Source organism: Glandiceps talaboti, chromosome 6, assembly GCF_964340395.1.
Source record: "Glandiceps talaboti chromosome 6, keGlaTala1.1, whole genome shotgun sequence".
NCBI classification, from domain to species: domain Eukaryota; kingdom Metazoa; phylum Hemichordata; class Enteropneusta; family Spengelidae; genus Glandiceps; species Glandiceps talaboti.
The window spans coordinates 24,861,281-24,874,285 of record NC_135554.1 but is presented as its reverse complement, the minus strand read 5'-3'; the positions used below and the strand labels follow the sequence as shown (position 1 = coordinate 24,874,285).

General features: G+C 33.7%; 1 protein-coding gene across 1 annotated transcript in view; it reads right to left on the bottom strand.

Annotated features, from left to right (window-relative positions):
• Window positions 1–13,005, bottom strand: part of LOC144437008 (oxysterol-binding protein-related protein 9-like) — a 45,534-nt gene that overhangs the window by 23,095 nt on the left and 9,434 nt on the right. Inside the window, exons 2-4 of the mRNA XM_078125875.1 lie at window positions 8,946–8,996; window positions 7,140–7,218; window positions 1,093–1,169 (exon numbers count right to left, since the gene is read on the bottom strand). Coding sequence (XP_077982001.1) covers window positions 1,093–1,169; window positions 7,140–7,218; window positions 8,946–8,996 — 207 coding nt within the window. The remainder of the gene's footprint in view (window positions 1–1,092; window positions 1,170–7,139; window positions 7,219–8,945; window positions 8,997–13,005) is intronic.

Sequence of the window (13,005 nt, the reverse complement as noted above, 5' to 3'; positions counted from 1 at the left end):
GATTGTTTCACCATAAAACCACTCTGACAAAATTCACTAAGATATACATTTCACTAAATGAAACGATTGGTTGTACATTTCATTAGTGTAAATAAAACATAAATTTGCATATAATTAATCTGCTGTAATCTGATGATCATTAATGCCTTTGTTAAGAGTAAAGTATTAGATGGTTACATTAATTTACTTAAAATGTACATTTCATTAAACTAAATGATTGCTTGTACATTTCATTATGTAGAATTACAAATATGAACTTGCATAATTAATTTGCTGCAATCTGACCCTTATCAATGACTTTTTAAGAGTAAAATATACACGTTATGCTAAATTTATTTAACATGTACATTTCACTAAACTAAATAACTGGTTGTTCATATCACTATATATATTTGAAAATATGGATTTATATATTAATTTGCAGAAAATAATATCCCGCAAATGAAGGTACTAATACGATATTGTGATATTTATAGACATGCTAGGGATACCATAACAATGCCCGATATTGTGATGAGTATACAGTCCGTTGATATGTAAATAATAAATGTAGGCAAAGGTGTGTGGCGATACCTGAACTATGATATCACATTTAGGTGGAGTTACAAATTCATCACTAATTTTTTACAGATGACATACCCTTCCTCCCAGCAGCTGAGGTATGATAATGCTCTCAAGTGAAGTTATTTTTTGACAGGGTGGAAATGTTTGGATTTGGAAATGACGACGTGATGATGGTTGGTATACGAGGTAAAACAAAAATATGTACGCACTCGATAGAACTATGCCTCACTTCCCTAATTTAAATAGCAATGATAAGAAATATACACCCTACCTTTATATGTAGTCACGATAAGGGTTAAAATATGGGAAATTGGCACGAAAAAGGAAATAGACATCATCATGAAATATACACACATTTATAATTATGACACTTGTTGAATGAAATGGCATCAGTGAAACAGACATATTTATTTGAGATACTGGTATGATTTCAAGGGTAACGTTTATCTTCTGGTGTTCCATCGTATCAGTTACAAAACATTGACATAATTAATAATTACTGGTATTAGATTATACATGTAAACTTACCCTTTGTGGCTGTGAATGTCTGACAATGGTCTCCTCCAGTCCATTCACCCATTTTCTTCGTTCTTCGGCATCGCGAGCTGTAATGGCATAAGATGAAGGATGACTTTGAAGGTGATGATGCTCAGCGTGAAAACTATGATTGCTGCTACGAGACTTCTTTTTACCCTTACGGAACCTACGACTACCACGTCGCCACATCTTATAGATGAATATATTTTTCTTTGACATTACTACTCCAGTCCTGCACACACACACACATTCAGAGTCCTATATATAACAAGTGGCCTGGTGTTGCCAAATATAGCCGGTAGACAATGCCGAGCTGAATGCATTAATCAAAACAGCTGGTAGTGATGATGCCGTGTATTAAACCACTGTGGCTGGGTGTACCTGTAGACCACCATGACTAATATTGTGTGCTAAATGATCAGCTTTGCCACGCGATATCAAGCATGGATCACACACACCCAAAACACTCCAAACATGGGGTCAAAGTTCACTTTGGGTCAACACTGTGGCAACATAACTATGTCCACTGTGAGCAGACAATCTGATCAGCAATGAACCTATTATGAACATCCAAACAACAAATGTGTGGACATACTTAAATATATAAAAGATCATTATCAATGCTAATTTATTATCAATAAATTAAATATTAAATCATTTTCATAAATCTTTTTTTTTAGTGATATAAATAAAATTAAAAAAAATTGTTAAAAAAAAAAAAAAAAAATCTTTATCAAGGTTGAATTGAGTGACTGATTTTTTAGTTTCCGACCTTCTGATCTTTGAAATTACAAACAACCTCAAAAGTAATTTCAAATATTCTTGTTTTTCATGATTTCATCAATAATTACGTACAAGTTGGGTCGAAAAAAAAGAGTGAATTGTTTCTGGTCAGGACATTTTGTCTAAATTGGTGCGATGACGTGAATTTTTTTTTTACTCTCAAACCTGTCACTCAGTCTACTATTTATGACAGTTACTGTTCTTTTTATTTAGTACTTTAGAACAAGTGTGTATATGGGGCAGATGTCATTTGCTTGTTCATGCTTAGCTCTGCAGTTGTCTTCACTGAAGTAGGGAAGGTTATTTTTGTGTTTCAGACTTCTCTCTGCCATCAATTTCTTTTTTCGTGGTGTATGTATTTTTTATTTGGTGTGTGTGTATGTGTGTGTGTGTGTGTGTGTGTGTGTGTGTGTGTGTGTGTGTGTGTGTGTGACATATCCAGATGTGGATGGGTTCTTACTTCAAATATTAATTCTTTAGACAATGGGTATTTTAATTTATAACATTTTGATACACTGGTTCTGTTTTCAACAGCTCTCTCTATCTTCAGTTTAATTGACAATGGTTAAGAAACTCAATATCAATCATCTACATCTTGCTTCAGGTGAGTATCACTGAGATGACGCTGTCAAGATCACCAAACAGAATTGAAACCCCAATGCTTGAATCCCATACTCTTGGATTACAACTATCTTATCAATGGATCATTAGATAGGATTATTCTTTTGTTGGGGGGGGGGGGGGGGGTTGCCAGACAACTGTACATGTATGTTACACCTAAATCTAAACCTGACACTGGCCTTCAAAAGAATAATCAAAATTTGATTTGTGATTTTTTTCAAAATTTAAGTTGATACAATGCATGTAATTTCCAAGATGTTCTTTCAATAATGATAAATTTGAATTATTTCATATTCGCTTGTTGATTTCTGATTTAGCAGATGGTGTACAGGTACTGATAACCAATCAGCACACCATTATTTGTCAGACAATAGCTGTAGCATCATCATCATCATCATCATCATCATATTCATTCCTTCATGCACCATTCAAACTCATCTATAGCTTACCACTCCAAAATTACCCCCAAAACAATGTCAGCTTTCATGCCCTTAAAGTCAATGCGAATGCTGCACAGCTTACAAATTCCATGCACAGTTGTTACACATTCATAAGATGCATATAAAATTACAATCAACATGAAATTAATTCACACATGGTAAATGATTTACCCGTTAAAATAAAGAATGAGGTGCCTGTATTGGAGTGACACAATGATGAACCAGTGAAATGATGAAGAGGCAAAAGGAAAAGAGAAAAGAGAGAGAACTATATCAGGACAACTGAATATGGATAAAAAGAAAAGAGAAAGATATACACAAGGTATATAGAACTGATGTTTATATCTAGTGATGGTTCTTTTACAGTTTTGTTTCATGCAGTTTACAGGTATTAGAAGCTTAAAAGGTATCTCATTATGGAGAGGAAAGGAGGCAGAGAAGAAGGGAAATACCAAATAGCAAATGCTTTACTGCTTAAGTTAGGACTGAAATTACATCTACATCTAACAACATTTAGTTTAAATAGAAGATAGGTATTAATATAAAGACCTAATGAGTCAGAAGCTGTATTGATATGGGTGCAAAAATAAACCCTGATTTTGGACACCTACAGGACTCCGACAGGAGATCACCTTCAACCATCCTGACTTAGGACACTTACAGGAGGTGACAGGTCTCCTGAAAAAAATCCTGAATATACATGTATTCAATATGTGGACACTCATGAGTCTGTACCATACACAGTTCTAGAAGTACAAAAACTCCTATCTGAGGTAGGACCTAGAAATGTATTTAGGGCAGTATTATATTAAAGTCCACATACATAAACTGGGCTGGACTCTACATAGAAATACTCTAGGCTAATTTATAAAGAGCATTATATCTGAACATATGACTATATATTCTTAATGGTTCTTTCTTAATCTATTTACACATCACATGTTAAGCTTACGTTCAAATGGTTTATTTTAGTACAAATATCAGCATAGTAAGATACATACATGCACCATAAATAGTCAAATATGACACAATATTCAATCAAATATACTTTGAGATAAATAGTGTTTGTTTCAATTCAATGAATCAACAATCATAAATCTATGTTAATTGTGGAAATCTACAAGATGGAGGCATATGTATTAAAGTTTGGAGGATGCATGAAAACAGGAGAAGAGACATTCTGACCATAGAGGGCACTGTCATTAGTCACTTACATTGTATTTCCAACACAAAAACAGTCTGCATGTACAATGTATATGTTGATGTATACACATTGTGTACAATTTTGAAGCTTACTGGACATGATTTTTGTCATTTACAATTGTTCAATAATAACATGCATTTGACAAAAGATTACTATTGGATACCAATCAACTGCAATATGCATGTTTCTCTAATAATCTTGAGTCAAAACTACTGTAATTTTTATTTCTCCAAAGGATGTCTCCGTATGTAGAGTCAAGCTGAATCAGTGACTGTAAATGTATCATTTTGCATTTATTAAATTACAGAATAGGTAGGCGCATCAAGCTGAATCAGTGACTGCAAATGTATCATTTGCATTTATCAAATTACAGAATAGGTATGCCCCAATCTGATTAAAATCTGATGTGGTGAAAGCGGCTAGATGTCCTTATTAACCTCTATTCATCGTGTTGTGACGTATGTTTTGTTCGGAGTGATCGCCGCCTTCCCATGTGGAATTTGGGAAGGCGGCAATCACTCGGTACAAAAACAAATGACACAAAACAATGGAAACAGAGGTAAATAATTTACATTTAGACACTTTCACCACATTGGATTTTAATCAGATTGAGGTAGGCCCTTGCTCATAAAACACTGTTGCAGCTAAAGATATAAAGCAATATTTGTACCACTATCACTGTATCAGCATTTGTGCAAACTTTCGTAGTAAGTTATGTAACTGGAGTAGAGTATACATGTATTTGGAGGAGGTTTATTACATACAATGATTTACGATTACTTAGTCAACTTGAAGTCTTGAGGACCAGCTGATGTTATCACATTATTTCAGCAGGATCATTTTCAATTTTTGAATTTCGCTTGCTCTCCTCAAGTCTAACAAGAGAGCATTGATCACCAAGTATTAGCATGAATATCCCTACATAGAACCTAATTGGTCGAATATATAATTCAATATATTTAAATTTCAATTAGGTCACATCATGAATCCATAACTATGTGTCATTGTGAAAGGTTTCGTGGGCAACAAGTAACCAAGTTTGCAATGTGAAAACTTCTCCTTTGTCCTTTTGAAATAAGAAAAGATCTTTGTTGGTTCACAATCTTGTTGTCAAGGAAACTATTAACAATCTTTCATTTTCGCATAGAGTTATCACAATATTTGGTGGCCATTTTGGATTCTAAAATGGCTTGATTTTGAGATCATTTTGACTTTACATACAAAATTATATACACTGACCCCTGAATTTTTTTTCCTTGTTTTTAACTGAGAATGCATGTTGAGGTTTTCCTGTCTAAAGTAACAGCAAAGGTTTAAGATATTTATTTTCAAGGCACATTCAACGTTAAAATCACAAGTCATAGGTCATTCTGCAACCTTTATAAAAACGATACTATCAATCAGTAGACCTACTTGGTTCAAATTTTACGGCCTGTGAAACAAGCTGACCAAACAACATGAATAGTTATAACCAGATGACTCACTTGGCTTGGAAAATTTGTATTTCAGTAGCAGTAGCAAGTATATATAGATAATAGAGTACAATGACTTCAAAATCTGTGTAAGAAAATGTGTCTTACACATGTAGTTTGAGGCACCAGATTATTAAAGTCAAAATTCTGATTCACAAACCTTGATATACTACAAAATCACAGCAACCACTTTCAGTTGAAATTGAACATTATCTTACTCGACAAATCTTACTAATGTCAGACGAACACTTACGCATAAAAACAAGAATTACAGTTATACCGAACTATTCACTGGAAATCTATATTGAGCTTGATTTTGAAAAGAAATTCACATTCTAGTTACAGTTATAGATGCACTATCTACTACTGGAACATTTCTTTTTTTTGAAATGTTTTTTTGTGAGACATAATGATGTGCTCTAGTTCTAATACCATACACCTTACACATGCATGGTACTGAATCACCTGTGGGTTACAGTCTGTAACATATTTGTGTAGTTGCAACATAGAATATGACACAATACATCCAATCAAATTGATTTTTGCATCTGAACCTCCCCCTATGAACTGAAACATTTATAAACATTGTTTCCTCTTTGGGCCTGTGGCCTCATTGTTCTGAAATAAACTGATTGATTGATCAATTATGGACATAATTGACCTCTAATTTACATATAAACATGTACAATATCTAATTATTGGTATTTTAAAGTGGCCATATGGATGAGATGTGGCTATTTATTTTGGATTTTTTAATTTATAAAACAATTCTATCATGGCTTTCTAATTGAAAAATCAATGTGAAACAACATAGACAAAGTCTGTGTTTGTAACTCAATACATTGCAAGAAACTAAAAAAATATGTAAAAATGTTTGTTATCGTTTACACATACATTAATCTTTTGCAATTTATTGAGTTACAAACACAGACTTGGCATATATTGTTTCACATTGATTTTTCAAGTAGAAAGCCATGATAGAATTGTTTTATAAATTAAAAAATCCACAATAAATACCCAATTCTCATCCATATGGCCACTTTAACATTTTTGACAAAATAATGCTCCACTTACAGTGTAGTAGTCACTAATATGACAGTTAGCAATGATAGCAATACGAGTACAGTACTTGTACTAATTCAACTGTTTAAAGTTCATCTATTATTCTAGTACAAGCACTGTCAACACTCAACTACACAGTCGATTCATTTTATCTCTGAATAATCAATTCCCTGATGAATATATCAGTTTTCTTACCTTCCAAATCAGACATGATTATGAAACCACAACAGCAGAAGTGATCCCTTCGCATTTGCAGTTGTAGATTTCATATGTCAATTTCTACGACTGCTATTAATGTCTGTGAAACAACACATACATCTGGTACGGTTTCAATATCATACAATTCTACGCAGGCACACTTTCAGCTCCTTAAAATGACTCAATCTAGACAGCGATATTCTCGACTGCAAACACTTGAATACTAAGTACAAAGACTTTCAAGATAAAGAAACTCACCTTGAAAGTGGAATGTTTTCTGGTCACAAGTTATGGTAAAGGTAGAATCGTCTTCATCATCAATGCCAATCAGAGCTCCCTGCAGGTATAGACATATATACGTCATTAATGGCAATGAACACATACAGATCAATACAACATGTACTTTCAAAGTTGAAAACACATTCCTATTGCCATCACAACACCTGATAGTCTTCTACAAAAAAAAATTTAATGAAAGACCCAGGTCTAAATTTATTGGTAATTGCCACAATTATGATTAAAAAATTTAGGTATAAATAAAGTCATCTGGCAGGTATAGGAAAAGATGATCCAGAAGAAAAGAATGATTCTGTGTTAATCCCCCACGGCTCTATTGATAAGATAATACTAATGCAGAAATCTGGGATTACATCCCTGGCCATTTAATTTAAAGTCCCAGTTCCTATATGCAATATTTCGGTTACTGAAGTTCCGGCCATTTTGCACAAATATGTTGTATGTATTGCAAGAGAATGATCCAGATTTGCAAAGTGAAAGCTTAAATTTGGTCATGGACGCTGATCATATGATATATGGCAATGCATGAAGCCATGAACAAAATGAGCATTACATTACAGTAGTGGGTAGGGCATATATTTATTACTGGTAGTTGTTAACAAAACAGTATACAACAAGAAAACATGGAAATGAGAGGTACATGTAGCTTCATGTCAGCTATCTATAAAGTTTACGTTAGTTTGGCCTTCACTTCTGGCTACAAAAAAGTGTCCCTTGTGGCCAAACCATGAAATCTTTTTTTTTTTCAATAACAAAAAAAAATGTTGTACAAGTTGTGGTTTATCATGGAGAATACTTCATAGATTGTCTCTTGTCTCGATATTAGTAAAGACAAAGTCTTCATAGAAGACAAAATATTATTATTATTTATATTATTATTTTACTTTCAAACAAGGTTACCCTCACAGTTGTTGGAATCGGGTATTAATTATTAGCTCAGAAATGAGACATTTGGAAAACTAAAGGTATAATAATAATAATCTTTTATGTTTAAATTATACTAGATAGTATATAAACACTTGTCTCCCAAGAAGTCCAGTGAGGGTCATCCCTCATGGGTTCAGTGTTAATGCAGGAGGAAACCAGAGTACCCGGGGAAAACCTGTGTTGTTCATTTGAGTCAAACTGAACGACACTCTTCTTACAGCTTGGTATTTTTAATCAAACCCTGAATGGGTTCAAACATTGACTGCAGTGGTAAGAGGCAAGTGGTTTAACCACTCGGACACCAGCAATTGAGAATTTGCACAGCATAAACATTATCCATATGCACATCTGTTCATAATTAGTTCATTTTTAACAAGTTATTCTTCTTAATATGATCAAAAGGCCATAAAATTACTTTTGGCACAGACCTATTAGTATCACATTACTTCTTGTTGTGAACTCAACTCCATGCATATAATGCTTGCTGCCACTATTCGATGGCATTAATATCCATCAAAAAACAATTACACATCCTACCAGGTACCTAGTCGTACATTTGTACACCCAGACTAAACCTTCACATACAACATATAGCATGTACATAATACAAGGTACCCATTCAGTGTGCCCTCTAATGATAGCTAAGTTTGTTTTTGTGAGTCAAAATGAGAAGAACTGGGGTTTCTTGTGAGACATAGAAGTCCAGACATCTTATCAGGTGTTATTTATGTATTTCATCTGTCCTGTTTTACACCACACCACACCACACCACACCACACCACACCACACCACACCACACCCCACCATACAACATGGTACATGTACATGTATGTCACTTACCTTCAATCGTACACAACCTCGTCTTGATCCTCTCATCATTTTTTCCTTTGACTGGAAAAAGGCAAGAAAAAAAGACACCAAATTATCATACACCCATGCATACACATAGATAATACATGTACAGAAAGACCAACAAGTCCTTATGGTACATGCATGTATTTATGAATTGATTACACAGAGATTCATCATTTTTACTACGGGTAATAACTTATTAATACATGTACATGTATCTACCCTCATGGACATTGTGAGAGCTCCCTCAAAGTCAAAGCATAAATGTTTAGGCTGTACATATGAATGTACAATGTCAATATACAATATAATGCAACTGACTATTAAACATTTCACTATAGAGTTCACGCTCTGAAGAAAGGATTTCAAAACTCTCAACTAAGACTGAACTTTTACAAAGATAATTTCAAGAGTACTGCACAATAAAGAAATTATTATTTGTACTAGAACGTACTTGACATAATGGCATTTGTTGTTGCCTCTAGGTTAAAATAATATATATTTTATTTTGAAACTCAGGATAGACAAACAATAAGCATTTCGACTGGCAGATGTACAATACACGTATATCAAAATTTGTAGACCTATTGCCTGGGGTGAGGGTGGGGTTTGAGTGGTGGAGGACTGATATGATAGTATTAAGGTATCTACGGTACGTGTACATATGTACCACATTTTGATACTCTTTTGTTCAACTCATGTAGACTTTTGACTCTTGTATTTTTAAGCATTATGTAGCAGTTAGACATCCTATTTGAATTCAATGTATGAAGACTTGAGACTAGTTGAGAAAATCCGACATGTCGGATTCCTTGACACACACCTGGTGACATCACAAGGCCCTGTGATTATGACGTGCATACATTGAGTAACTGACTGTAGTATGCTCACCAAATTGCCTCATCGAACTTGGCCGAAATATGTACAGTACCACTTCAAAAGACAGCCTTGCAGTCACTTATTGGTACATATCACTATTATATGTAAATACTGCTACATAAAACTCTCTGTACAATACATGTACATGTACATAGGATTGATGAGTTCGTAGTACAAACAAGCATCAGTCCAACTACAGTGATATGGTACGATAAACTTTTCAACACAGATGGACTTGAATATGGCATAACTTGAGTTTGAATAAAAGGACAAAAGTCCAAGTCTGGTAAAAACTTCTGCTTTATTTGAATCCCGACGTTTTAACTGTGCACAGACAGTCTTTTTCAAGGGCTATAAAATACTGGCGAGCAGGTGTCTATCAAGTATATGTATTGTCAATATTCCTTTCACTAAATATGACACACAAGTACAGAATACATATTGAATATACAGACATCAATAACTAGATACATAAAAAATCAATTCATGTATTTCATCATACATATATCATGACTTGGGACCACACTTTGAATGATGACACACATTACAGATACATGTATGTACACGTATCTGTATAAAATACACGTAATTGAAAAATATGTGATTAATTGACGTCATCTACAATGTCTAAATGAAAAAATATTTCATATTAATTGCTATGCTAATGGTGGCCGTATGCAAAAATAAATGCCTGTGATAGAAAGTGACATGTTATAAAAAATGATGTACATTCAGTGTAATTTCTGTCACAGAAATACAGATTTGTACATGGCCATAGACGTTTCTCTCCAACATCTTTGAGCTGACAGACAAAATAACACTTTCAAGTTGAATGAAACATTACTAAGAATATTATTAATTTTATAACACATATCTAGTACAAGTTACAGCTAAAATGATGGACTAGTATCATTGTATGCTTGGCGTTTCACTTATATGGGACATTACATTTTTGACACATACAGAGATAGACATATTTCAACTCTAGACTAACAATAACAGAGACACAATAAACACAGCAGGACCCTTTACCCAATCATATTGAAGTTGAACAGTGATACAGGTAAAACACTGAGGGATCGCGAAACGACTGTGCATATCATATACATTTTATATTCCCCAAGAACAATTTTAGATAGATAAGAAACAGGCTTCCCACAGACCACTCATTACAAATATAAACAACACCACACTCCTGCCAACAAGCAGGCACTGTATGTGCACACACATATCACTTGTAACTTTGAATCAATACACTTGTATGTGTCAAAATCTAAGCCTGCAATGTGATGACTTTCAATAGCTTGTTTGTTCCAAGGATGATATGTGTGTGTGTCTGTGTATCAGTAGGGGTTGGATGATGTTGTTTATATTTGTATTGAGTGATCTGTGGGAAGCCTGTTTCTGAGGGTGTCTAAAAAATGTCATGTTACATGAGTGAAACACCAAACTAACATCATTTTAGCTGTAAGTATTCCCAGAAACAAATCCTGTAAATAATTTATGAATAAAACCACATGACAGCCCAACGAACACAAGTGAGCTTGAGATGCAACAATATTCAAAATACAAAATGTAGTAATACATTTTTTGTAAGATGGAAAACTAATGTACCTATGTGCATGTCTGAGTATCCGTAAACATATTTTGTATATATACATAACTACATAACAGATCAAATAACACATGGCGTCATGCGAACTTGAAATAAAACAATATTCGAAATTAACTTATAACTGCAAGGCAAACCAAATAATAAAAGCCTGCTTGAAATAAACAAATCTCTCAAAAAATACAATGTACATGTAAACCATCTCACCATACTGTCCAACAGATTAGTCTGTAGTCACAAAGCTTGGCACAATTGCGAGACTAATGTTAAATATGGCTTCTAAGGACACCACTAGCACTATACATGTACATCACAAATTTGATTATATCCGCACATATGTGACTGGTATGCCAGCATTTTCTACACTGACTGTGGTAACTTTGGTTATTACATTTTTTTACTTAATAAAGATACATAATATAATGTATTAGTATTTCTGATTACATAATTAATTGAAAAAAAATAATTTTGTATGTCTACATGTTTGATCAAGTTATGTCTGGTATGTACATTGTAATTTGAAATAATGTTTAATAATAATATCAAAATTCAATATGGACAAACAATAGAAAGGTATCCATAGCTACATGTAAACCCTGACACAGACAGACATACATACTGACACAGACACACATACCGACACACATGCATACACACACACATGTGCGTGCGCACGCATGCAAGCACATGCACACACACAGAGAGCAAGAGAGAATTTCAATAATACCGTAATGTTTCATTCTTTCTTCTAAATTCTTACAAGTACATTTATACAAATGTCCACAGTTGTCGCTTTCAACATTACCAATGAAATGCAATTTGAGTTTTTCACCCGGATGTCAAAGTTTGATTTCTATGCAAGAATGAATGTCCATGGACTCTATGTTAACAACACAAAAAGGTTTGTATTACCCCCAACCACTTTCTCACTCATAGTCAATCAGTCATACTCCTCCAAACTCAATATGCAATTTATTTTCACTTAGTGACACTACCTTGCTTTGATGCCTTCACACCATCAACCATCAGTTTGGTATTTGCTAGCAAGTTAAAAACACTGCCCAGTGCAGCGTACTAAGTGCTTTAATCATGTTAATGGCCAATACCTGTGTATTTCAGGAATTCTATACACTAAAAGTGCATGTGTGTATGCAATAGCATACATTAGGACAGACTTCCATTAGTGTAATATTTTATGAGCACATAGTCAAAATAGTCATTTATGAGAAGAAATTTTAAACTCTGAATGAAATTTTCTGAAATATCTTCTTCTCTAGTTTAGTATATGACATGAATTAGGTATGGAGTTATGTCCATAAATAAATACATTTATGAGATGACATTGATAATATTGGGTTGGATCATTTGGCAATCATACACATATAAATAAGCTAAAAATATAGGGTATGGAGAGAATAAAAATTATGAAAAATATCATTCCAGTTTAGGACTTTAAAGGGTAATGTTTTAAACCAATGTCATCACATTTAGTAGATTTCCTAATAATGTGAATCAAGCCAATGTTTTCACGAATATAATAATACCTGAAAAACATAA